The following is a 23,691-nucleotide window of genomic DNA, read 5'->3' as shown; positions in this document are numbered from 1 at the left end:
CATAATTAGATTGCATTTTATTGCCTGAAATAATTATTTGATACAATAGAAAACCAGAACTTAATATTTGGTATCGAAGCTGTTGTCTGCAATTCCAGAGGTTTCCTGTAGTTCTTGACCAAGTTTGCACACTGCAGCAGGGATTTTGGCCCATTCCTCCATACAGATCTTCTCCAGATCTTCGAGATTACAGGGCTGTCACTGGGCAACTTTGAGAGTATCAAATACTTATTTTCTCCAATTATTAGAAAATAGAAGAAACACAAGATGACTGTCAATCTTCCTCAATCTAGGACTCCATGCAAGTTCATGCCTTGTGGGGTAAGGATGATTCTGAGAAAGGACAGAAATCAGCCCAGAACTTAACAAAAGGGTCTGGTCAATGACTTGAAGGGAGCTGGGACCACAGTCTCAAACATTACTGTTAGAAACACACTACGCCGTCACGGATTAAAATCCTTCAGGGCACGCAACGTCTCCTGATCACGCCAGCACATGTCCAGGCCCATTTGAAGTTCACGAATGAACATCTGGTTGATCCAGAGAAGACATGGGAGACGGTCATGTAGTCAGATGAGAAGAAATAGAACTTTTTGGTATCAACTTCACTCGCTGTGTTTGGAGGAAGAAGAAGGATGAGTACAACCCCAAGAACACCATCCCAGCTGTGAAGTATGGTGGGGATGTAAGGAGTTAAAAGCACAAGAAGAGTCTGGGGGCGGTTACCTTCTTGGCTCTGTGCCCGGAACCATTGAGTTGTGCTGCGGGTTCCCTAGGGAGAGACTGATAGACTGGGACAGAAAGGAAGCAGCCAGAGGGCGGAAAAGGCACGCGCGCAGGAGACAGAGCAGCGTGCAGAACAGGGTGCAGCTGCGCTTCAGAAGAGAGAGAGAGAGAGCTCCCGGTCTGAGGACAAATAGAGAGAGACTGCCCAGAAAGACTGTATCTCGTGAGTACATAAAGCGGACTCTGCTGTGACTGGAGAGGGGCACTTTGAGACCCGTTTTAGAGACTATGACACCCTGGTCCCCGCGGTATCAGTACAGAGACTTAACAGTACAGAGCCCCTGACTCCTGGTACAGAGACTTAACATTGCAAAGCCCCTGTTTTCCTGGTATAGAGACAACAGTGCGGAGCCCCGATTTCCAGGTTGTGCTGTAAAAGTTAAAGACTCAGAGCCTGTGCATACCACATTAACTCCCGAAACCCCAGGCAGCAGGCTCTCAGAGACTACTCTGCCCACGGACAACAGAGGGACGACAAGTGCCACTGTTTCTCGGCGCCTACGTTGGAGAAGACGACCCTCCAAGCAAGTCATCTTCAGACTGATAAGTGTTCTTTTCTCAAGGAATCCTGCTTAATTCTGTTATATTGTTTAACTCCCGTATTTTTGCATTGTTTTATTGTTAGTTATTTTGCATTGCTTCCTCGCTGCGAGGAGAACCTTATCCCTGTTATTAAACCCCTCAACTGTTGGTCTGTCTGTTCCGTGGTGACATACTCAGTACCTGCATCTTATTACATTTGGCGTAGTCGGCAGGATGTCACACGGTAGCGCGGACAGGGCAGACCAAGCAGCTGGGGAAGTTCCCAGGTCTAGCATTTCCCTGGGAGCCATGTTGAATAATTTGCCAAGGTTCACTGGGAACAATGTAATGTTGTGGAGTTGGACAGAGCGTATCCGGGGAATGATGCGTATGCACCCCATGACACCAGCCCTGGAGGCAGAAATTGCATTGATGGCCCTGGAGGGGGAGGTGCGGGATTCTGTCATGCATAGGTTCCCCCGGGAGAGGGATACCCTGGACAAAGTGCTGCGCATACTTGAGGAAACGCATGGGGACTCCACTGACGTAGGGGAACTTCGCATGCGACTGTTTCACCGGGTACAACGGGAGGGGGAGACCGTGACCCAATTCATGAACGCCCTACAAGAGCTTCACACTGCTATCAGACGAAAGGACGGTGTAGGAGTAGGGTCAGTTGATGTGGTGCTCAGAGATCAGCTAGTGACAGGGCTGCGTGACGCAATGATGAAACAGGCACTGCGAGAGCGCATGCGAGTAAAGCCAGACATGACTTTCTCTGAGGTTGGCAGTGAGGCGCGTGTGCGAGAACAAGAACAGGGAGTGATGGGGCTGGTGGGAAGGGTGCAGAGTGGGGAAGTACCACCACCGCAGGCAATATTCCCCAGTGGGTGGAGGACCTGAGAATGGAGATTAGACAGGTCCGTGAAGAAATGGCGGCCACCAGAAGAACTCTGGCAGAGGGGCCTGGCCCTCTGGTGCGAGACAGAGAAGCTGCCCCCCGAAGGGAGGGTGAAACTACCAGGAGGAGAAGCCCTCTTACATGCTATACTTGTGGAGAGTCCGGCCACATTGCTCGATGGTGTCCCCGGCGGAGCCGACCATCCCCACATCCTCCTTTAAACTAGGTGGCTCTGGGCTTGAGGGGCACCGCTCAGAGCGTGAAGAACAGAGGAGGAGGAGTAAAAGTCCCCACAGCCTTGTTTCCATGTGCCCTCTGGTCTGGGCAGAAATTAATGGAAGAGCAGTGCGATGCTTGATGGACACCGGCTCACAAGTGACCACCATGCCTGAGAGATATTTCCGCCATCACTTCACAGAGGCGCTACGGCCCGAATGGGGTCCTGTGATCAAACTTATGGCGGCCAATCACTTGCCCATCCCGGTCGCAGGGGTGGTATGGATGAACATAGAAGTCTGCGGAAAAGACCTCGGGAGGAGAGGAGTGGTACTGGTGGATGGAGAGGTAGCTAAAGACCATACCGGGACCCTGGGCATGAATGTGTTAAAAGACCTCGGAAGCCTCGTTTTCAACGAGTGCCCGGAACAGTTCCTACAACAATGGAGCGACCAAACCCCCCAGAGAAGTGTCTTCCAACAACTGATACGGACCGCCCAGGTCCGGGAAGCATACAGCGACGGAAAGGAACTCGGCAAAGTCGTCGTCCCCGCCTCCATCAATCGAGTGTTGCCCCCTGGGCAGACCGTGCTTCCCCTGCCTGTACGAGCTGGCATCCCGCTGGAGGGGGTCGAAGTCCAAATTGAGCCCAGCAGAGCCGACCAGCTGCCGTCAGGAATATTGGTCGCACGGTCCCTGGCTACCGTGCGGGATGGAACTGTCCTTGTGCGCTGTATCAATTTGGGGGAGACAGATACAACTTTGCCCCCTAGAAGCGATGTCGCTCAAGTCCTGGGCCTTCCAGACGAGTTGGTCCCCACTGAGGCGGTACAGCTGACAGCAAGGCCAGAGGACCCGTGGCTGGTGACCGTCAAGGCGGAGGCAGCTCCGGACCCCAGATTAATGCAAGAAGGGCGCCAGATACTGGAACGCATGAGGGCGGAGCTCTCGGAACTTACTCCGCAGCAGGTACCTCAGGTAGAAGCTGTATTGGGGAAATTTCAGGATGCGTTCGCCAAAGATGAAGATGACTTTGGACGTACCACGGCCATCACCCACGAGATACCCACCGGGGATGCGGCACCAATCCGGGAACGGTACCGCCAAATACCCCCACAGATGTACCAGGAGGTGAAGGGAATGCTGTCACACATGCTGAAGAAGGGAGTTATACGTGAGAGAGTCAGAGCCCGTGGGCTGCCCCTATCGTCTTGGTGAGAAAGAAAGACGGGTCCCTGCGGTTCTGTGTGGACTATCGGCGGCTCAACGCTTGCACAGTGCGGGACTCGTACCCACTGCCCAGGATAGAGGAGTCCCTGACGGCACTAGGGAATGCCAGATATTTCTCCACGTTAGACTTGGCCAGCGGCTACTGGCAGGTGCCCATGTCTGAGCAAGACCGCGCCAAGACGGCTTTCATCCTTCCGATGGGACTGTATGAGTTTGACCGGATGCCCTTCGGCCTAGCAAACGCCCCAGGAACATTTCAGCGACTCATGGAGAGATGTCTGGGAGACCTGAACTTTGAAGCCACTTTGATCTACTTGGATGATATCATTGTCTTTGCCCCCACCTTTGAGGAGCATCTGCAGAGGCTAGAGCAAGTTCTGAGTCGGCTACAGAAGTATGGCTTGAAAGTGAAACCCCAGAAATGCCACCTCTTCCGTACCGAGATTGAATACTTGGGACATGTTGTCTCCGCTGAGGGTGTGAAGCCTTCCCAGGAGAAGATCGCTGCGGTACAAGAGTGGCCAACTCCAAAAACGGTGAAAGATGGGCGTGCGTTCCTGGGATATTTCAGACGCTTTGTAAAAGACTTTACCCGCCTTGCTAATCCACTCCAGGAGTTGTTGAGGGGAGTGCCCTCTTGCACCAAAAACAGGAACATACAGTGGGGGAAGCATCAGGAGGAGGCATTCTTGGCTTTGAAGAAGGCTTTGACGGAGGCCCCCGTGCTGGCCTACGCTCACTTCACACAACCGTTCATCTTGCACACTGATGGGAGCCTGCAGGGCCTCGGGGCTGTACTGTCGCAGATGCAGGACGGGAAAGAGCGCGTCATCGCATACGCCAGTCGGTCTCTGCATGACTCAGAAAGGAATCCAGAAAACTACAGTTCATTTAAGTTGGAGTTGTTGGCGCTGGTGTGGGCAATGACTGAGAAGTTCGCGGAATATCTGGCTGGCTCAGAAGTTCATGTACGCACCGATAACAATCCGTTGGCCCATCTCGAGAATGCCAAGTTAGGCGCCCTAGAACAACGTTGGGTAGCCCGAATGGCCAAGTTCCGATACAGAATTTCGTATAAAAGAGGAGCTGAGAATGTACATGCGGATGCCCTCTTCCGAGTAAACTATCGCAAACCAGCACCCAGCCAGGATGAAGAACTGGAAGATGTAGAGGTTCCAGGTTTTGGAGAGACTGCCAGGACGGTGGCAGCGGCGCGGGAAATTGAACAGGAAGAGGCCTGTGTGAACTTGCTGGAGCAGCCTCGCGATGAGTGGGTCCGAGTACAGCAGGAGGATCCGGAGCTAGCTCAGTTGAGAAGGTGGGTCGTGTCTGAACAAATGCCCAATCGACATGAGAGGAGGTCCATGTCACCTGAAGTACTGAAGATGCTACGCCAGTGGGAGAGGCTCGAGTTGCGGGATGGTATCCTGTACCGGAAGGTATTCCTGCAAACAGAACTCAGTCTTGTATGGCAGACAGTGATTCCCTCGTCCATGATAGACCAGGTGGCTAAGGAAGCACATGAGAAAGGAGCACACTTTGGGCCAGAAAAGACTATCCAGTGGTTACAGCGCCTATTTTATCACCCCCACTTAAGGAACACTGTGGATAAAGTATGTCGGCAATGCAGAAGTTGTGAGCTGGTCAAACCACCAGAACAACGGGCTCCCACAGAGACGGTGAGGTCTTCTGGCCCCATGGACCTACTGGCAATAGATTACTTGACAATTGGACCAGCACACCAAGGTTATGAGCATTGTTTAGTGATGATCGACCACTTTACTAAATTTGCCGTAGTGACGCCCACGCGGGACCAGACTGCCGAGTCTGCGGCTCACGCAATCTGCAAACACTTCATCCAGGTGTACGGGTGTCCCAAGCGCATTCATTCTGATCAAGGGGCCTGCTTCCTCGGAAGAGTGATGGAGGAGCTGCACCAGCTGCTGTACAAAATCGATAAGTCCCGGACCACCCCTTATCATCCACAGGGGAATGGGGCTTGTGAAAGATTTAACCGCACTCTGATTCAAATGCTGAGGACCCTGGAGGAGGACCAGAAGGCGAAGTGGACTGAGTCCGTCCCTGAATTGGTGTGGGCGTATAACAATCGTAAACACAGCACCACCGGATTCACCCCCTACTCTGTTGTTTGGCCGACCCGGGAAGGGACTGGCAGAGCTGGCGCAGGAACCCGAGGAGGACTACCCACGGACGGGGGTGTACTCCTGGGTTCAAGAACATCGTCGTCGGCTGCGGACAATTCAACGTCTAGTGCAGGACCGGCTGCAAGAATTGGAGCATCCCCAGGTAGCTCCTCAAAAGGGGACAGCCCTGCGGCCTGGAGACCGAGTCTTAGTGAGGGAAAAGCGCCCACACAACAAACTAGAGTACCGGTGGGAGAAAAGGCCGTACCGAGTGAAGCAGCGGCTCGGCAACGGGGGCCCCGTTTATGAGGTCCAGCCCGAAACGGAAGAAGGGACTCCCACCCGCACGCTGCACAGGAATATGTTGCGCCCATGTTTGTCTCGAGATCCTGAATCAGTCCAATTGACTCCAGCACCGCCACCGGCGGCGCCAGTGATCAATGTAGATGTGGAAGACGAGGAAGACTCCGAATCTCTTCCAGTGAACCCAGGGACAGGGCTGGTGCCAGATTCTACCAACGTATCGGAGGAAGCCTCGACTCCTCCCACAGCAGCTGACACCACCACCCCTGCTGGTTTGAGACGCTCTGAACGTTCAACGGCTGGTATACCCCCTGTTCGCTACAATCAGGACGAGTTCATCTGGCAGCAGATTGTGCAAGGACTGGAAGATTGCCAACAGGAACTCCTGAAGATCTCGCCCGTGGAATGGCGAGCAGAAAGAGGGGGGGAATGTAAGGAGTTAAAAGCACAAGAAGAGTCTGGGGGCGGTTACCTTCTTGGCTCTGTGCCCGGAACCATTGAGCTGTGCTGCGGGTTCCCTAGGGAGAGACTGATAGACTGGGACAGAAAGGAAGCAGCCAGAGGGCGGGAAAGGCACGCGCGCAGGAGACAGAGCAGCGTGCAGAACAGGGTGCAGCTGCGCTTCAGAAGAGAGAGAGAGAGAGCTCCCGGTCTGAGGACAAATAGAGAGAGACTGCCCAGAAAGACTGTATCTCGTGAGTACATAAAGCGGACTCTGCTGTGACTGGAGAGGGGCACTTTGAGACCCGTTTTAGAGACTATGACACCCTGGTCCCCGCGGTATCAGTACAGAGACTTAACAGTACAGAAACCCTGACTCCAGGTACAGAGACTTAACATTGCAAAGCCCCTGTTTTCCTGGTATAGAGACAACAGTGCGGAGCCCCGATTTCCAGGTTGTGCTGTAAAAGTTAAAGACTCAGAGCCTGTGCATACCACATTAACTCCCGAAACCCCAGGCAGCAGGCTCTCAGAGACTACTCTGCCCACGGACAACAGAGGGACGACAAGTGCCACTGTTTCTCGGCGCCTACGTTGGAGAAGACGACCCTCCAAGCAAGTCATCTTCAGACTGATAAGTGTTCTTTTCTCAAGGAATCCTGCTTAATTCTGTTATATTGTTTAACTCCCGTATTTTTGCATTGTTTTATTGTTAGTTATTTTGCATTGCTTCCTCCCTGCGAGGAGAACCTTATCCCTGTTTTTAAACCCCTCAACTGTTGGTCTGTCTGTTCCGTGGTGACATACTCAGTACCTGCATCTTATTACAGGGAAAACATCATACTTTGGGAGTGCTTTTCTGCAAAGAGGACAGGATGACTGCACCGTATTGAAGGGTGGATGGATGGGGTCATGTATCGTGAGATTTTGGCCATCAACCTCCTTCCCTCAGTTAGAGCACTGAAGATGGGTCATGACTGGGTCTTCCAGCATGACAATGACCTGAAACACACAGCCAGGAAAATGAAGGAGTGGCTCCGCAAGAAGTATTTCAAGGTCCTGGAGTGACCTAGCTAGTCTCCAGACCTGAACCCAACAGAAAATCTTTGGAGGGAACTGAAACTCAATGTTGCCCAGCAACAGGCCAGAAACCTGAAAGATCTGGAGAAGATCTGTATGGATGAGTAGGCCAAGATCCCTGCTGCAGTGTGTGCAAACTTAGTCATGAACTAGAGGAAATGTCTGACCTCTGTAATTGCAAACAAAGGTTTCGGTACTTATTTCATGCAATAAAATGCAATCTAATTATGTAAAAATCATACAATATGATTTTCTGGTTATTATTTTTAGATTCTGCCTCTCACAGTTGAAGTGTACCTACAATAAAAATTACAGACCTCTCCAATTCTTTGTAGGTGGGAACAGGGGAACAGACTAGGCATGTAAACATATTGCTAGACTTGTCTTTAAAAGAGCATCATGCACATATAAATAGTTTGGGGGTGAAATCATACTAACAGATTCCCTTTAAATATTTCAAAATAATATAGGTAGCGTTTTCCCTTTAAGTAAATGGAAAAGTCACCAGTTTAGCATCCCTGTTAATTAGTTTGACCAGAGGTGCTCGGACAGAGTGCCTATTCAAGTACCTGCATGGACAGGCATTGCTTTCAGATGCCAACTGGCGTCATACTTGCCACCTTCTTTGACTGCGGTGTGGCAGACTCCAGAGTGCAGTTAGACTTTTGGGCTTCACCAGATGATGGAACATCTCCGCACCATGCAAAGTAAAAACCTTCCAGGTGGGTAGACAGTTTCCTGGGGGGGTTTTTGCTTCTTTTTTTCCCAGAACCATTTGACTATAAATGTTGCTAACTTTAAGACCCTTTGCATGTGATATTTTAACAAAATCAGTAAGTCTTAAAGGAAGACTGGGTCTTAGCAAAAGATCGGGGAGCTTTCTTTAATCTGATATGCCATCTCAGCAATTCCTGGTGGGTAATTTTTCATCTTGGAGACAATCAAAACCAGTGATATCTGGCTGCAGCCTATTCTCCTGTGCATAAAAAACTAACATAGCTGCTTGGTCATTCTGAGTTGGAATAATGGTCCGCTGATAGGAATCTTTATGGATGACGTATTGCTCTTCATGGCTTCCTCTCCTGGACTTTAGTGTTTGAATATGATCTGAGAGGAAGTCACATGAAACAAAAGCTTTACACAGTGGGGGATCAGACACAGGAACACAAGGATGTGCTATACGTGGGCTCATTTTCTGATGATCTGCATACTTACCACAGCAAAGACTATAACAGTGAAAGCTGTCAAAGCAAAACTAATTTTTACAACTTCTGTAAACTTCTTTGTCCGGTCAACATAAAGTCCACATAATAAGGCACCAATAGCCCCAAATACAATGAACAGGGCTCCACATAAACCTGAAATAAACTGGGAAAAGGGAGACAGAATTAACCTTTCTTCGAAAATTACATATGGAGCAGAAGAATAATAATAGAAGAATAAACATAGGAACCATCAACATCACATTGTTATACCGGTATATGCGACTGTGCCCATCCACTAATACTAACAGGTAGTGGGAAATATTCTGTACGCTCCATGAACCACACCAGATTGTACCTAGTTATGTCCACCGCTGCTTAGTGCGATTTGTATTCTCTTTTCGCTCAATAGAACTACTGACAATCATTTTGGTTGATAAAAGTGTCTAGAATATAGACATACAGTTCATTTAAAGGGAATCTGTCATCCCCTTTGACGTACCTAAGCTATTTCTGCACAGAAGAAACAAGAAGCCAATGCCCATAGAAAAACAGAATCTCACAATTGTAGGGTGCAGGCGTGGTACAACCACTAGACGTCACAGGGCCCTGTGATGCTGATGGGAGGCGAGAGGCACGGAAATGAAGACAGGAGGACGAATGCAATAATATAAAGGATTAAAAGAAGATTTCTGAAGAACAAAACCGCAATTTTTTTAATCGCAGCAACAGCATATGGGGCAAATATCTGTATGGGGCATCTGTTATGGGGCTATGTGCAGCTTTATATGGGGCATATATCTGTATGGGGCATCTTATGGGGCCATGAGCAGCATGATATGGGGGCAAATATCTGTATGGGGCATCTTATGTGGCCATGTGCAACATGATATGGGGGCAAATATCTGTATGGGGCATCTGTATGTGGCCATGTGCAGCATGATATGGGGCAAATATCTGTATGGGGCATCTGTATGGGGCCATGAGCAGCATGATATGGGGGCAAATATCTGTATGGGGCCATGTGCAGCATGATATGGGGGCAAATATCTGTATGGAGCATCTTATGGGGCCATAATCCACATTTGTGGAGCATTATACGGGGCACATGTCTGTATGGAGCATCTTATGGGGTCATAATCAACATTTGTGCAGAATTATATAGGGCATCTTTTAATATGGAGCATCTTATGGGGCCATTATAAACTGTATGGAGCATTATATAGGGCTCCTGATTCAATATGGATATTCAAAAACACTTAACCTACTGATGTCTCAATTAATTTTACTTTTATTGGTATCTATTTTTATTTTTGAAATTTACCAGTAGCTGCTGCATTTTCCACCCTAGGCTTATACTTGAATCATTAACTTTTTCCCAGTTTTTTGTGGCAAAATTAGGGGGGTCGGCTTATACTCGGGTCGGCTTATACTCGAGTATATACGGTAATAAAAAGTAATGATACAAGGGTCACAAAAAATATAAAAGGTCATAAAAATGTAGATTGTCATGATTCCCCAATGGCATGGGAACATCAGAAACACAAAATAACAGACTAGCCCTCGGGTGATGGAAACTCAAGCTGACCGTGACCTAAATCTACCACACAACTAACAGTAGCCAGGAAGCATTCCTACGGCTGCCTAGATGCCATGCGCCAGCCGGAGAACTAACTACGCCTGGAAGAGGAAGGAACAGACCTGGCTTACCTCTAGTGAAATTCCCCAAAGATGATAGTAGCCCCCACATATATTAACGGTGAGTTCAGAGGAAAAGACATACACAGTATGAAGGTAGATTTAGCAAAGCGAGGTCCACTTACTAGATAGAGGAAGGATACAAAAGAGGACTTCACGGTCAGCTGAAAAACCCTTTCAAAAACCCATCCTGAAATTACTTTAAGACTCCTGTGTCAACTCATGACACAGGAGTGGCAATTTCAGTCCACAAGAGCTTCCAGTAACAGGAAATGACAAACTGTAAACTGGACAAAAAATACAAAACAAAAAGGACAAGAGTCCACTTAGCTGATCAGAAGACTGGTAGCAGGAACATGCAACTGAAAGACTCAGGTTACAATGATGACCGGCAAGGAAGTGACTGGAGAGTAAGGCTAAATAGGGAACTCCCAAAACTGATGGAAGCAGGTGAGCTGAGGCAGAAAAGAACACACAAGTCTCCAGTACCACCAGCCACCACTAGGGGAGCCCAAAAAGCGGATCACAACAGTAGATGAACTGAGAGTCCTAAGGGAGAAATAGACAGGCTGGTCCAGCCTAGTTACCAATTAATAATTACTAGAATAGATACCATAGGAGTCCCAGTGCATCACAGTTGCCTTCATGTAAAGAGTTAATATTTGCATAATCACACTTAGCTAATTCAGTAACTCATTAGTTATCCCAGACATAGTAAAGTGCTTAATGTAAGTCAGATAACATAATTAGGGACTAAGTAATAATGCAAATGTGCAACCATATAGGTAGTAAAGAAGGGGGAAGGAAAACTCATAGAGATAAATTATACATGACCTGGGGATGCAACATGGAGCCCCGACGCGCGTTTCACGTTAGCTTCTTCCTGGGTTTTTTTTTCTGTGTGGGGAATAGGTGAATGTGTAGTTTTTTATACCATGTTTTCTCAGTGATGTCAGCGGCACGATTGCGGTGCTTACATCAACAAGAACCATCTGGAATGACTAATCAGCCTGTATAAACGATTGGTGATTATGGAACAAGGATTACTGCAGGTTGTAGGCTTGTCAGAAAAAGTAGGTCTTCAGTTTCCTTTTGAAGGTTTCCACAGTAGGCGAGAGTCTGACATGTTGTGGTAGAGAGTTTCAGAGTAGGAAGGATTGTGGGAAGAGGAGATAAGAGAGGGAGATCTTGTAAGAATCAGAGGTTGTGTACAGGTAAGTACCCAGACACTAGGTTACAGATGTATGGAGGAGACAGGTTGTGGATGGCTTTGTTTGCCATGATTAAGGTTTTGAACTGGAGTCTCTGGGCAATAGGGAGCCAGTGAAGGGATTGACAAAGAGACTAGAGAATAGCAGGGGGACAGGTAGACTAGTCGAGCATCAGAGCGGAGGATAGATTGGAGGGGTGTGAGAGTGTTAGCAGGAGGTTGCAGTAGTCAAAGAAGGAGATGATGAGGGAATGAGTCCAGGGTTACCCCAAGGCAGCAAGCTTGCGAGACTGGTGAGCGAGAGCAGCCATTTACTATCATGGATAGATCCAGAGGTGCATGGGGCCCTTGAAGGGTGGCTAATACTGAGGGCAATCTGACCTGTTTATCAGAACCCGAGACTCCATGGGGTCCATGGCCAGATTGCCCTCATCATACACGGCGGGCAAGGAGCGATCCCTGCAGCTCCGCTGCCTACAGGAGAAAATGGCAGCAGAGCGGAGCTTCAGGGATCTGTCCTCTACTTCATGCCCAATGCTTTATGTCTGACACAGGCGCGACTGAATGATGTCAGCAAGCTGCAGCGCCCGTGTGGATGAGGGTGCTTAGCCTCTGATAGCATCACAATGAATTGTGAGATGGGGAGGACTCTATCAGGGACTTAAAATTTATTGGGGAGTGGGAACGTAGGGGGTAAAGTGCATAGGACCCTTTATAATGAATTGAAAGGTGGGAGAAGATGCTGTCAGGGACCTGTAATGAATTGGTAGGTGGCAGAGGATGCTCAGTACCAGATAATATCTTTTCCCACCCCCAAATTTATTATGATGCTCTCAAGTACTTATAATGAATTGAGGGGCACAGGACAGGGACTAAGGGTACCGTCACACATTGAAATTTCCATCGCTACGACGTTACGATTCGTGACGTTCTAGCGATATCGTTACGATATCGCTGTGTCTGACACGCTACTGCGATCAGACACCCTGCTGAGAATCGTACGTCGTAGCAGATCGTTTGGAACTTTCTTTCGTCGCTTGATCACCCGCTGACATCGCTGGATCGTTGTGTGTGACAGCGATCCAGCGATGTCTTCGCTTGTAACCAGGGTAAACATCGGGTAACTAAGCGCAGGGCCGCGCTTAGTAACCCGATGTTTACCCTGGTTACAAGCGTAAACGTAAAAAAACAAACAGTACATACTCACCCGTCGGTGTCCTTCAGGTCCCTTGCCGTCTGCTTCCTGCTCTGAGTGCCGGCCGGAAAGTGAGAGCAGAGCGCAGCGGTGCTGCGCTCTGCTCTCACTGTAAGGCTGCACTCAGAGCAGGAAGCAGACGGCAAGGGACCTGAAGGACACCGACGGGTGAGTATGTACTGTTTGTTTTTTTACGTTTACGCTTGTAACCAGGGTAAACATCGGGTTACTAAGCGCGGCCCTGCGCTTAGTTACCCGATGTTTACCCTGGTTACCCGGGGACTTCGGCATCGCTCCAGCGCCGTGATTGCAACGTGTGACCGCAGTCTACGACGCTGGAGCGATGGTTATACGACGCTGCGACGTCACGAATCGTGCCGTCGCAGCGATGAAAATTTCAATGTGTGACGGTACCCTAAGGCTATGTGCACACATTCAGTATTTGCAGGAGAAAATTCTGCTGCATATCCTAATGTGTTGGCAGGAAAAAAGCGGTGTAAAATACTTTTCTGTCACATTTTTTACATCCTTTTGCATATTTTCACCACTCATTAGCATGGGTTAAATATGCTGCAAGAATCGAAATGATGTAGATTTTAATCTGCTGCAAATCCGCAAAGAAAAAATAAGCAATGTGTGCATGAGACTTCAGTGATCTCATTCACTTTGCTTGTATTGTAAAACCTTCCATATTTTCCTTGTGCACATAACCTTATAGTTAACTAGATGGCAGCCCGATTCTAAAGAATCGGGAGTCTAGAATCCATATATACTTTATTTATTCAAATGTAAGAATAATACAATTAATAAATAATAGTAAGAAAGAACAAAAAATGGCTGCACTCACCAGCTCTTGACAATTCTTGTTATTTAAGGTACAGTTACACAGGATCCATGAACATGCTTATGAGGGGAGTGATGAAAGACATCAGACAACAACTTTGCGTGTTGTGGCAAATGCCACAACAACGGTTCTTTGCTTAAGAACAATAATGTAAATAATAAATAATATGTATCAATAACTATGTATATTGGTATGTTCTATGACATTTTAAAATATTTCATTATTATGTGGAAAAGCTCTTAGTACCCATACTGGCGCATACTTGTGTGCCCATCAGGTATTTTCACAGTAAAATTTTCACAGGTGGGGCCCCTCGTCCTCCGATTTGGTGGGCGGGGACCCTCGGCCTCCGATTTGGTGGGCGGGGACCCTCAGCCTCCAATTTGGTGGGCGGGGACCCTCGGCCTCCGATTTGGTGGGCGGGGACCCTCGGCCTCCAATTTGGTGGGTGGGGACCCTCGGCCTCCGATTTGGTGGGTGGGGCCCCTCGGCCTCCGATGTGGTGGGCGGGGCCCCTCGGCCTCCGCTTTGGTGGGCGGGGCCGGGCCCCTCGGCCTCCGCTTTGGTGGGCGGGGCCGCTCGGCCTTCGATTTGGTGGGCGGGGCTCCTCGGCCTCCCATTTGGTTGGCTGGGCCCCTCGGCCTCCGATTTGGTTGGCGGGGCCCCTCGGCCTCCGATTTGGTGGGCGGGGACTCTCGGCCTCCGATTTGGTGGGCGGGGACCCTCGGCCTCCGATTTGGTGGGCGGGGACCCTCGGCTACCGCTTTGGTGGGCGGGGCCCCTCGGCCTCCGATTTGGTGGGCGGGGTCCCTCTGCCTCCGATTTGGTGTGCGGGGACCCTCGGCCTCCGATTTGGTGGGCGGGGACCCTCGGCCTCCGATTTGGTGGGCGGGGACCCTCGGCCTCCGATTTGGTGGGCAGGGACCCTCGGCCTCCGATTTGGTGGTCGGGGACCCTCGGCCTCCGCTTTGGTGGGCGGGGCCCCTCGGCCTCCGATTTGGTGGGCGGGGTCCCTCTGCCTCCGATTTGGTGTGCGGGGACCCTCGGCCTCCGCTTTGGTGGGCGGGGCCCCTCGGCCTTCGATTTGGTGGGCGGGGCCCCTCAGCCTTCGATTTGGTGGGCGGGGCCCCTCGGCCTCCGATTTGGTTGGTGTGGACCCTCGGCCTCCGATTTGGTGGGCGGGGCCACTCGGCCTTCGATTTGTTGGGCGGGGCTCCTCGGCCTCCGATTTGGTTGGCGGGGCCCCTCGGCCTCTGATTTGGTTGGCGGGGCCCCTCGGCCTCCGATTTGGTTGGCGGGGCCCCTTATCCTCCGATTTGGTGGGCGGGGACTCTCGGCCTCCGATTTGGTGGGCTGGGACCCTCGGCCTCCGATTTGGTGGGCGGGGCCCCTCGGCCTCCGATTTGGTTGGCGGGGACCCTCGGCCTCCGATTTGGTGGGCGGGGACCCTCGGCCTCCGATTTGGTGGGCGGGGCCCCTCGGCCTCCGATTTGGTTGGTGGGGCCCCTCGGCCTCCGATTTGGTGGGCGGGGACCCTCGGCCTCCGATTTGGTGGGCGGGGACCCTCGGCCTCCGATTTGGTGGGCGGGGACCCTCGGCCTCCGATTTGGTGGGCGGGGACCCTCGGCCTCCGATTTGGTGTGTGCTCTGCCTGGGGCCACTGTGCTCTGCCTAGGGCCCCATATGCTGCCTGGGGCCCCTGTGCTCTGCCTGGGGCCCCATATGCTGCCTGGGGCCCCTGTGCTCTGCCTGGGGCCCCTGTGCTCTGCCTGGGGCCCCATGTTCTGCCTGGGGCCCCTGTGCTCTGCCTGGGGCCACTGTGCTCTGCCTGGGGCCCCATGTTCTGCCTGGGGCCCCATGTTCTGCCTGGGGCCACTGTGCTCTGCCTGGGGCCCCATAAGCTGCCTGGGGCCCCTGTGCTCTGCCTGGGACCACTGTGCTCTGCCTGGGGCCCCATATGCTGCCTGGGGCCCCTGTGCTCTGCCTGGGGCCACTGTGCTCTGCCTGGGGCCCCATATGCTGCCTGGGGCCACTGTGCTCTGCCTGGGGCCCCATATGCTGCCTGGGGCCCCTGTGCTCTGCCTGGGGCCCCATAGGCTGCCTGGGGCCCCTGTGCTCTGCCTGGGACCACTGTGCTCTGCCTGGGGCCCCATATGCTGCCTGGGGCCCCTGTGCTCTGCCTGGGGCCACTGTGCTCTGCCTGGGGCCCCATATGCTGCCTGGGGCCCCTGTGCTCTGCCTGGGTGTAGGACACTGGTGACGTCACTTATCTCCGGACATTAGCTCCGGACATTAGCTCCGGACATTAGCTCCGGACAAAGCCACGGAAGTTGGCACAAATTGCAGGAAGTAGTATTCTAGGCAATTATATATTAGATTGGGGAGAGTTAGAGACTGAATAGTTTATATAACACTGGTCTACAAAAAAAAAATTTCCGGCATGGATTTTAAGAACAGTTTTAGACTAATTTGAGGGTGCTGAATTGAAATCTGATCTTATAATTTCTCTATCACATCACGTTTTTGCGCTATAGGTATATAGCCCATTTTCATGAATTCCATGATAAATATAAGTAGTGTATGAAAAGTGCCGGTTTATACGGTTCACTAAGGTAAATTAAGTTTAATTTGGGTGGTTAATTTGTGTTGATTTGAAAATGGTTAACTTTCTTTTGGGTCTGCAAGGAGGGTACACAAAACACCCTTGTTTTCTGTGCTACTGGGACAGTAGAGCTACAGCAGAGCATTGGGTGAAAACTGAATGGCCTCAGCGACAGTTTGGCATCTGGCGATAAGAATGTCATCCATGATCCTCTAGTGGATAGGAAGAACATTGTCTTTCCTCCCTTACACATAAAACTTGGATTGATGAAGCAGTTCGTCAAAGCTCTCAATCACAGTGGAGAATACTTTAACTATATATGTTCAACTTTTCCTGGTCTTAGTGAAGAGAAGAAAAAGGCTGGAATATTTGATGGACCTCAAATAAGAACACTTATGAGAGACCCAAATTTTATCACATCAATAAATGAGACAGAAGAAAGAGCTTGGAATGCATTTTGTAATGTGGTGAAGAATTTTCTAGGGAATAAGAAAGCAGACAACTATGAAGAGATTGTGGAAGAGCTACTGAGTCTGCGAAATCTTGGATGTAGAATGAGTATCAAGATTCACTATTTACATAGCCATTTGGACTTTTTTCTAGAGAACCTTTGGGATGTAAGCGAGGAACAAGGGGAGCGTTTTCATCAGGACATTAAAACAATGGAAGAACGGTATCAAGGCCGGTGGGACTCACATATGATGGCTGACTATTGCTGGAGCTTGATGAGAGACAACCCAGAAGCTGTACATCACAGATCAGCCAAGAAAAGAAAGTTCAAATAACTGCCATTTGTCATTCATCTGTGTGCCATATATATGTGTTTTTATATTTTGTAGTTTAATTCTGTAAGTATATTTGATTTGCTGTACATAGACTTTGTAATCTTTGTTATTCCTTGATTAAAAGTATACATAATGTACAGTCACGGACAAAAATTTTGAGAATGAGACAAATATTAATTTTTCCAAAGTCTACTGCTTCATTTTTTCTAATGGCAATTTGCATATACTCCTGAATGTCAGAGTGATCAGCTTAACAGCAATTACTGTACTTGCTAAGTCAATATTTGCCCAGAAAATGAACTTTAACCCCCAAAACACATTTCAACATCATTGCAGTCCTGCCTTAAAAGGAGCAGGTAACATCGTTTTAGTGATTGATCCATTAACACAGGTGTGGGTGTTGATGAGGACAGGGCTGGCGATCAATCAGTCATGATTAAGTAAGAATGACATCACTGGACACTTTAAAAGGAGGCTGGTGCTTGGTATCATTGTTTCTCTTCAGTTAACCATGGTTATCTCTAAAGAAACACGTGCAGCCATCATTGCACTGCACAAAAATGTCCTAACAGGGAAGAGTATCGAAGCTACAAAGATTGCACCTCAGTCAACAATCTATCGCATCATCAAGAACTTCAAGGAGAGAGCTTCCATTGTTGTCAAAAAGGCTCCAGGGTGCCCAAGAAAGACCAGCTAGCGCCAGGACCGTATCTTAAAACTGTTTCAGCTGCGGGATCGGACTACCAGCAGTGCCGAGCTTGCTCAGGAATGGCAGCAGGCTGGTGTGAGTGCTTCTGCACATACTGTGAGGCAGAGACACTTTGAGCAAGGCCTGGTTTCAAGGAGGGCAGCAAAAAAGCCACTTCTCTCCAGAAAAAACATCAGGGACCGACTGATATTCTGCAAAAGGTACAGGGAGTGGACTGCTGAGGACTGGGGCAAAGTCATTTTCTCTGATGAATCCCCTTTTCGATTGTTTGGGACATCTGGAAAACAGCTTATTCGGAGAAGAAGAGGTGAGAGCTACCACCAGTCTTGTCTCATGCCAACTGTAAAGCATCCTGAAACCATTCATGTGTGGGGTTGCTTCTCAGCCAAGGGAATCGGCTCACTCACAGTCTTGCCTAAAAACACAGCCATGAATAAAGAATGGTACCAGAATGTCCTCCAAGAGCAACTTTTCCCAACCGTCCAAGAGCAATTTGGCGACCAACAATGCCTTTTCCAGCATGATGGAGCACCTTGCCATAAAGCAAAGGTGATAACTAAATGGCTCATGGAACAAAACATAGAGATTTTGGGTCCATGGCCTGGAAACTCCCCAGATCTTAATCCCATTGAGAACTTGTGGTCAATCATCAAGAGACGGGTGGACAAACAAAAACCAACAAATTCTGGCAAAATGCAAGCATTGATTATGCAAGAATGGACTGCTATCAGTCAGGATTTGGTCCAGAAGTTAATTGAGAGCATGCCAGGGAGAATTGCAGAGGTCTTGAAGGAGAAGGGTCAACACTGCAAATATTGACTTGCTGCATTAACTCATTCTAACTGTCAATATAACCTATTGGTACTCATAATATGATTGCAATTATATTTCAGTATGTGATATAAACATCAGACAAACACTAATAAAAACCAGAGGGCAGCAGATCATGTGAAAATATAATTTTCGTGTCATTCTCAAAACTTTTGGCCATGACTGTAGTACCTAAAATCATGTGTTTTTATCATAAAACATTAGGAGTAAGTTTCATCAAAAATTGAAAATATCTCGAAATCCTCATGTGATAGCCAAAAACGGAGTTTATACTCGTAATCAGCAGCCAAAATTGACTTAAAATATGTTTTAAAACCTTTTGCCAGAAAAATTGCGTTGACCAGTGTTATTGGGTGGCAGAGATTATAGTTAATGAGGAGCACAGTGCTGCTTATCAATATATATTTTGATTGGTGCGTGACCAATAGTATAATAATGGTGGAGTACATATCTGTATTCAGGGGGGAGACATGTATATATATAAAATATATGTGACCTTGTTATATTCAGGGCTGTGACGATCATCGTGACAAGACAAGTCATGGCTGGGGGATGTCGACAAGAAGGTCTGACCAGATGGAGAAGAAACAGCAGAAATTGACTCTAATCAGATGAGACGTCAGCGGTAAATTCCTGTATGTAAATATTATCCTGTATCTGCACTGTGTGACTTGGAGTGATAAAGTTATCTGTAAAATCCCTAAGGGTACCGTCTCACAGTGGCACTTTTGTCGCTACGACGGCACGATCTGTGACGTTCCAGCTATACCCATACGATATCGCTGTGTCTGACACGCAGCAGCGATCAGGGACCCTGCTGAGAATCGTACGTCGTAGCAGGTCGTTTGGAACTTTCTTTCGTCGCTGGATCTCCCGCTGTCATCGTTGGATCGGTGTGTGTGACACCGATCCAACGATGCGTTCGCTTGTAACCAGGGTAAACATCGGGTTACTAAGCGCAGGGCCGCGCTTAGTAACCCGATGTTTACCCTGGTTACCGTCGTAAATGTAAAAAAAAAAAAACAGTACATACTCACATTCCGTTGTCCGTCAGGTCCCTTGCCGTCTGCTTCCCGCACTGACTGACTGCCGGCCGGAAAGTGAAAGCAGATCACAGCGGTGACGTCACCGCTGTGCTGTGCTTTCACTTTACGGCCGGCAGTCAGTCAGTGCGGGAAGCAGACAGCAAGGGACCTGACGGACACCGGAATGTGAGTATGTACTGTTTGTTTTTTTTTACATTTACGACGGTAACCAGGGTAAACATCGGGTTACTAAGCGCGGCCCTGCGCTTAGTAACCCGATGTTTACCCTGGTTACCCGGGACCTCGGCATCGTTGGTCGCTGGAGAGCTGTCTGTGTGACAGCTCCCCAGTGACCACACAACGACTTACCAACGATCACGGCCAGGTCGTATCGCTGGTCGTGATCGTTGGTAAATCGTTTTGTAAGACGGTACCCTAAGGCTGCATTCTCACCTTTGTGTGATATGTCTGTGTGATGCCAGATTTTTTTATCGGACAGCACTCATACTCGTAGAATTTTATAGGTCCAGTCACACATACATGAAAATCACGGCTCTGAGAATGAGATCCGTGATGCTCAGAGAATGTCCTGTTCTGTTTCGATTTTGAGGATCAGAATAGGACATGTTCAATGCATCTGTAAAAGCAGGCAGCACACCGACACTGCACGCGGACACAGAAATGTAGACTTATATATGTATAGCACAGACCCATACTAAATAGTGTACTCACTTATTTTGTATAGCACAGACCCATAGTAAATAGTGTACTCACTTATTATGTATAGTGATGTACTTAGTTACATAGTTTCGTCTTTTATTATGTATAACACTGTCCCTTATTATGTACCATCCTCTCTAGTTATATATGGTGCCATCATTGAGTGTATAGCTTTCTCTGCTGTTATGTACAGTGCTATCCCTTTATACGTAGTATTAAGTCTTGTTATTTATAGATAGTTGTACATAGTTATGTGTAATTGGTCAAAGAGGGAGCAGAAAGAGAAGTGGGAGGACAGTTCAAGATGGATGTGTTGTTCCAGTAGTTTTGAGGCATAGAGGAGAAGTGATATGGGGCGATAGCTAGACAGAAAGGAATGGTCAAAAAAGGGAGGGCTTTTTGAGGATGGGTGTGATCAAAGCATGTTTAAAGCATGAGGGGAAAACACCAGTTGTTAGTGTTAAATCTTATGAGTTAAAATTTTTCTATGACAACCTTAAAAATATATTGTTTTAAAAAATCTTCAAAAGAGCCAATTCACCTAGCAATTCATGCTAATATCTGGAGTAAAAGTGGTCGAAATAGTGCAAAATTTTTGCGACTTTTGTCATTTTTATGCAAGTCCTGGCAAGTTCCACCAACTTTTTGAAAAGTGTCCGAGCACACCTGACAAACTCAATTTAATCTAAAGAGAACCTACGGTTTCGTAGCCTGATTGCTTGATAGCGCTGGCGTTTCAGAGAACATATATTTTGAAGGTTGGGCCAGGGACCATACCTGAAGACCAGACTAGTCCAGGTTTTCCCTTTGCCGGCTCTTCCCAGCACTGCTGCTGGTGATTGACAAGTACAGGTGCTTCTCACAAAATTATGTTATCAAAAAGTTAATTTATTTCAATGCTTCAATACAAAAAGTGAAACAGAGTGATCTATTTCAAGTGTTTATTTCTGTTAATGTTGATGATTCTGGCTTACATCCAATGAAAACCCAAAAGTCATTATCTCAGTAAATTAGAATAATTAACAAAAAACACCTACAAAGGTTTCCTAAGCATTTAAAAAGTTCTCTTAGTCTGTTTCAGTAGGCTCCACAATCATGGGAAAGACTGCTGACTTGACAGATGTCCAGAAGGCAGTCATTGACACACTCCACAAGGAGGGTAAGCCACAAAAGGTCATTGTTAGAAGCTGGCTGTTCACAGAGTGTTGTATCCAAGCATATTAATGGAAAGCTGAGTGGAAGCAAAAAGTGTGGTAGAAAAAGGTGCACAAGCAACTGGGTAACCGCAGACTTGAAAGGATTGTTAAGAAAAGGCCATTCAAAAAGTTGGGGGAGATTCACAAGGAGTGGACTGCTGCTGGAGTCATTGCTTCAAGAGCCACCACACACAGACATATCCAGGACATGGGCTACAAGCATTCCTTGTGGCAAGCCACTCATGACCAATAGACAATGCCAGAAGCGTCTTACCTAGGCTAAGGATAAAAAAAGAACTGGGCTGGTGCTCAGTGGTCCAAGGTGTTGTTTTCAGATGAAAGTAAATTTTGCATTTCATTTGGAAATCAAGGTCCCAGACTCTGGAGGAGGAGGGGAGAGGCCACAATCCAAGCTGCTTGAGGTCTAATGTGACGTTTCCATCTGTGGGTGTATGTCCACTGTGTTTTATCAACACCAAAGTCAGTGCTGCTGTCTACAAGAAAATTTTAAATCACTTCATGCTTCCCTCTGCTGACAAGCTTTTTGGAGATGGAAATCTCATTCTCCAGCAGGAATTGGCACCTGTCCACACTGCCAAAAGTACCAATACCTGGTTTAAAAACAACAATATCACTGTGCTTGATTGGCCAGCAAACTATGAGGTATTGTCAAGAGGAAGATGAGAGACACCAGACCAAACAATGTAGACGAGCTGAAGGCTGCTATCAAAGCAACCTGGGTTTCCATAACATCTCAGCAGTGCCACAGGCTGATTGCCTACATGTCACACCACACTAATGCGGTAATTGATGCAAAAGAAGCCCTGACCAAGTAATAAGTGCATTTACTGAACATACATTTCAGTAGGCCAACATTTCGGATTTTTCAAGCTGGTGTTATAACATATTTTATCTTTTGGGTTTTCATTGGCTGTAAGCAATAATCATCAACATTAACAGAAATAAACACTTGAAATAGATCACCCTGTTTGTAATGACTCTACATAATATATGAGTTTCACTTTTTGTATTGAAGAACTGAAATAAATTAACTTTTTAGGATATTCTAACTTTGTGAGAAGCACCTGTATTTCCCTCACAAATACTATACATACAGTACAGACCAAAAGTTTGGACACACCTTCTCACTTAAAGATTTTTCTGTATTTCATGACTATGAAAATTGTAAATTCACACTGAAGGCATCAAAACTATGAATTGACACATGTGGAATCATATACTTAACAAAAAAGTGTGAAACAACTGAAATTATGTCTTATCTTCTAGGTTCTTCAAGGTAGCCACCTTTTGCTTTGATGACTGCTTTGCACACTCTTGGCATTCTCTTGATGAGCTTCAAGAGGTAGTCACCGGGAATGGTTTTCACTTCACAGGTGTGCCCTGTCAGGTTTAATAAGTGGGATTTCATGCCTTATAAATGGTGTTGGGACCATCAGTTGTGTTGTGCAGAAGTCTGGTGGATACACAGCTGATAGTCCTACTGAATAGACTGTTAGCTGCTTTTTTCTTGCCATAATACAAATCCTAACAGTCTATTCAGTAGGACTATCAGCTGTGTATCCACCAGACTTCTGCACAACACAACTGATGGTCCCAACACCATTTATAAGGCATGAAATCCCACTTATTAAACCTGACAGGGCACACCTGTGAAGTGAAAACCATTCCCGGTGACTACGTCTTGAAGCTCATCAAGAGAATGCCAAGAGTGTGCAAAGCAGTCATCAAAGCAAAAGGTGGCTACTTTGAAGAACCTAGAATATAAGACATAATTTCCGTTGTTTCACACTTTTTTGTTAAGTATATAATTCCACATGTGTTAATTCATAGTTTTGTTGCCTTCAGTGTGAATTTACAATTTTCATAGTCATGAAAATACAGAAAAATCTTTAAATGAGAAGGTGTGTCCAAACTTTTGGTCTTTTTGGTCCAAACCGGTCAATCACCTGGAGCAGCATTGGGAGAAGCTGGCTTCAGCTCCAGACTCTGGCAATGGTCCCAGACTGGATCTTCAACATATAATTACTCTG

General features: G+C 47.8%; 1 protein-coding gene across 1 annotated transcript in view; it reads right to left on the bottom strand.

Annotated features, from left to right (window-relative positions):
• SLC49A3 (solute carrier family 49 member 3) overlaps positions 1 to 23,691 on the bottom strand; it is a 98,299-nt gene that overhangs the window by 11,896 nt on the left and 62,712 nt on the right. The window contains exon 7 of the mRNA XM_077251949.1: positions 8,839 to 8,991. Coding sequence (XP_077108064.1) covers positions 8,839 to 8,991 — 153 coding nt within the window. The remainder of the gene's footprint in view (positions 1 to 8,838; positions 8,992 to 23,691) is intronic.

Source organism: Ranitomeya variabilis, chromosome 1, assembly GCF_051348905.1.
Source record: "Ranitomeya variabilis isolate aRanVar5 chromosome 1, aRanVar5.hap1, whole genome shotgun sequence".
NCBI lineage: Eukaryota > Metazoa > Chordata > Amphibia > Anura > Dendrobatidae > Ranitomeya > Ranitomeya variabilis.
Note: the sequence above shows the minus strand (reverse complement) of the source record. Positions and strands in the feature narration are given on the sequence as shown.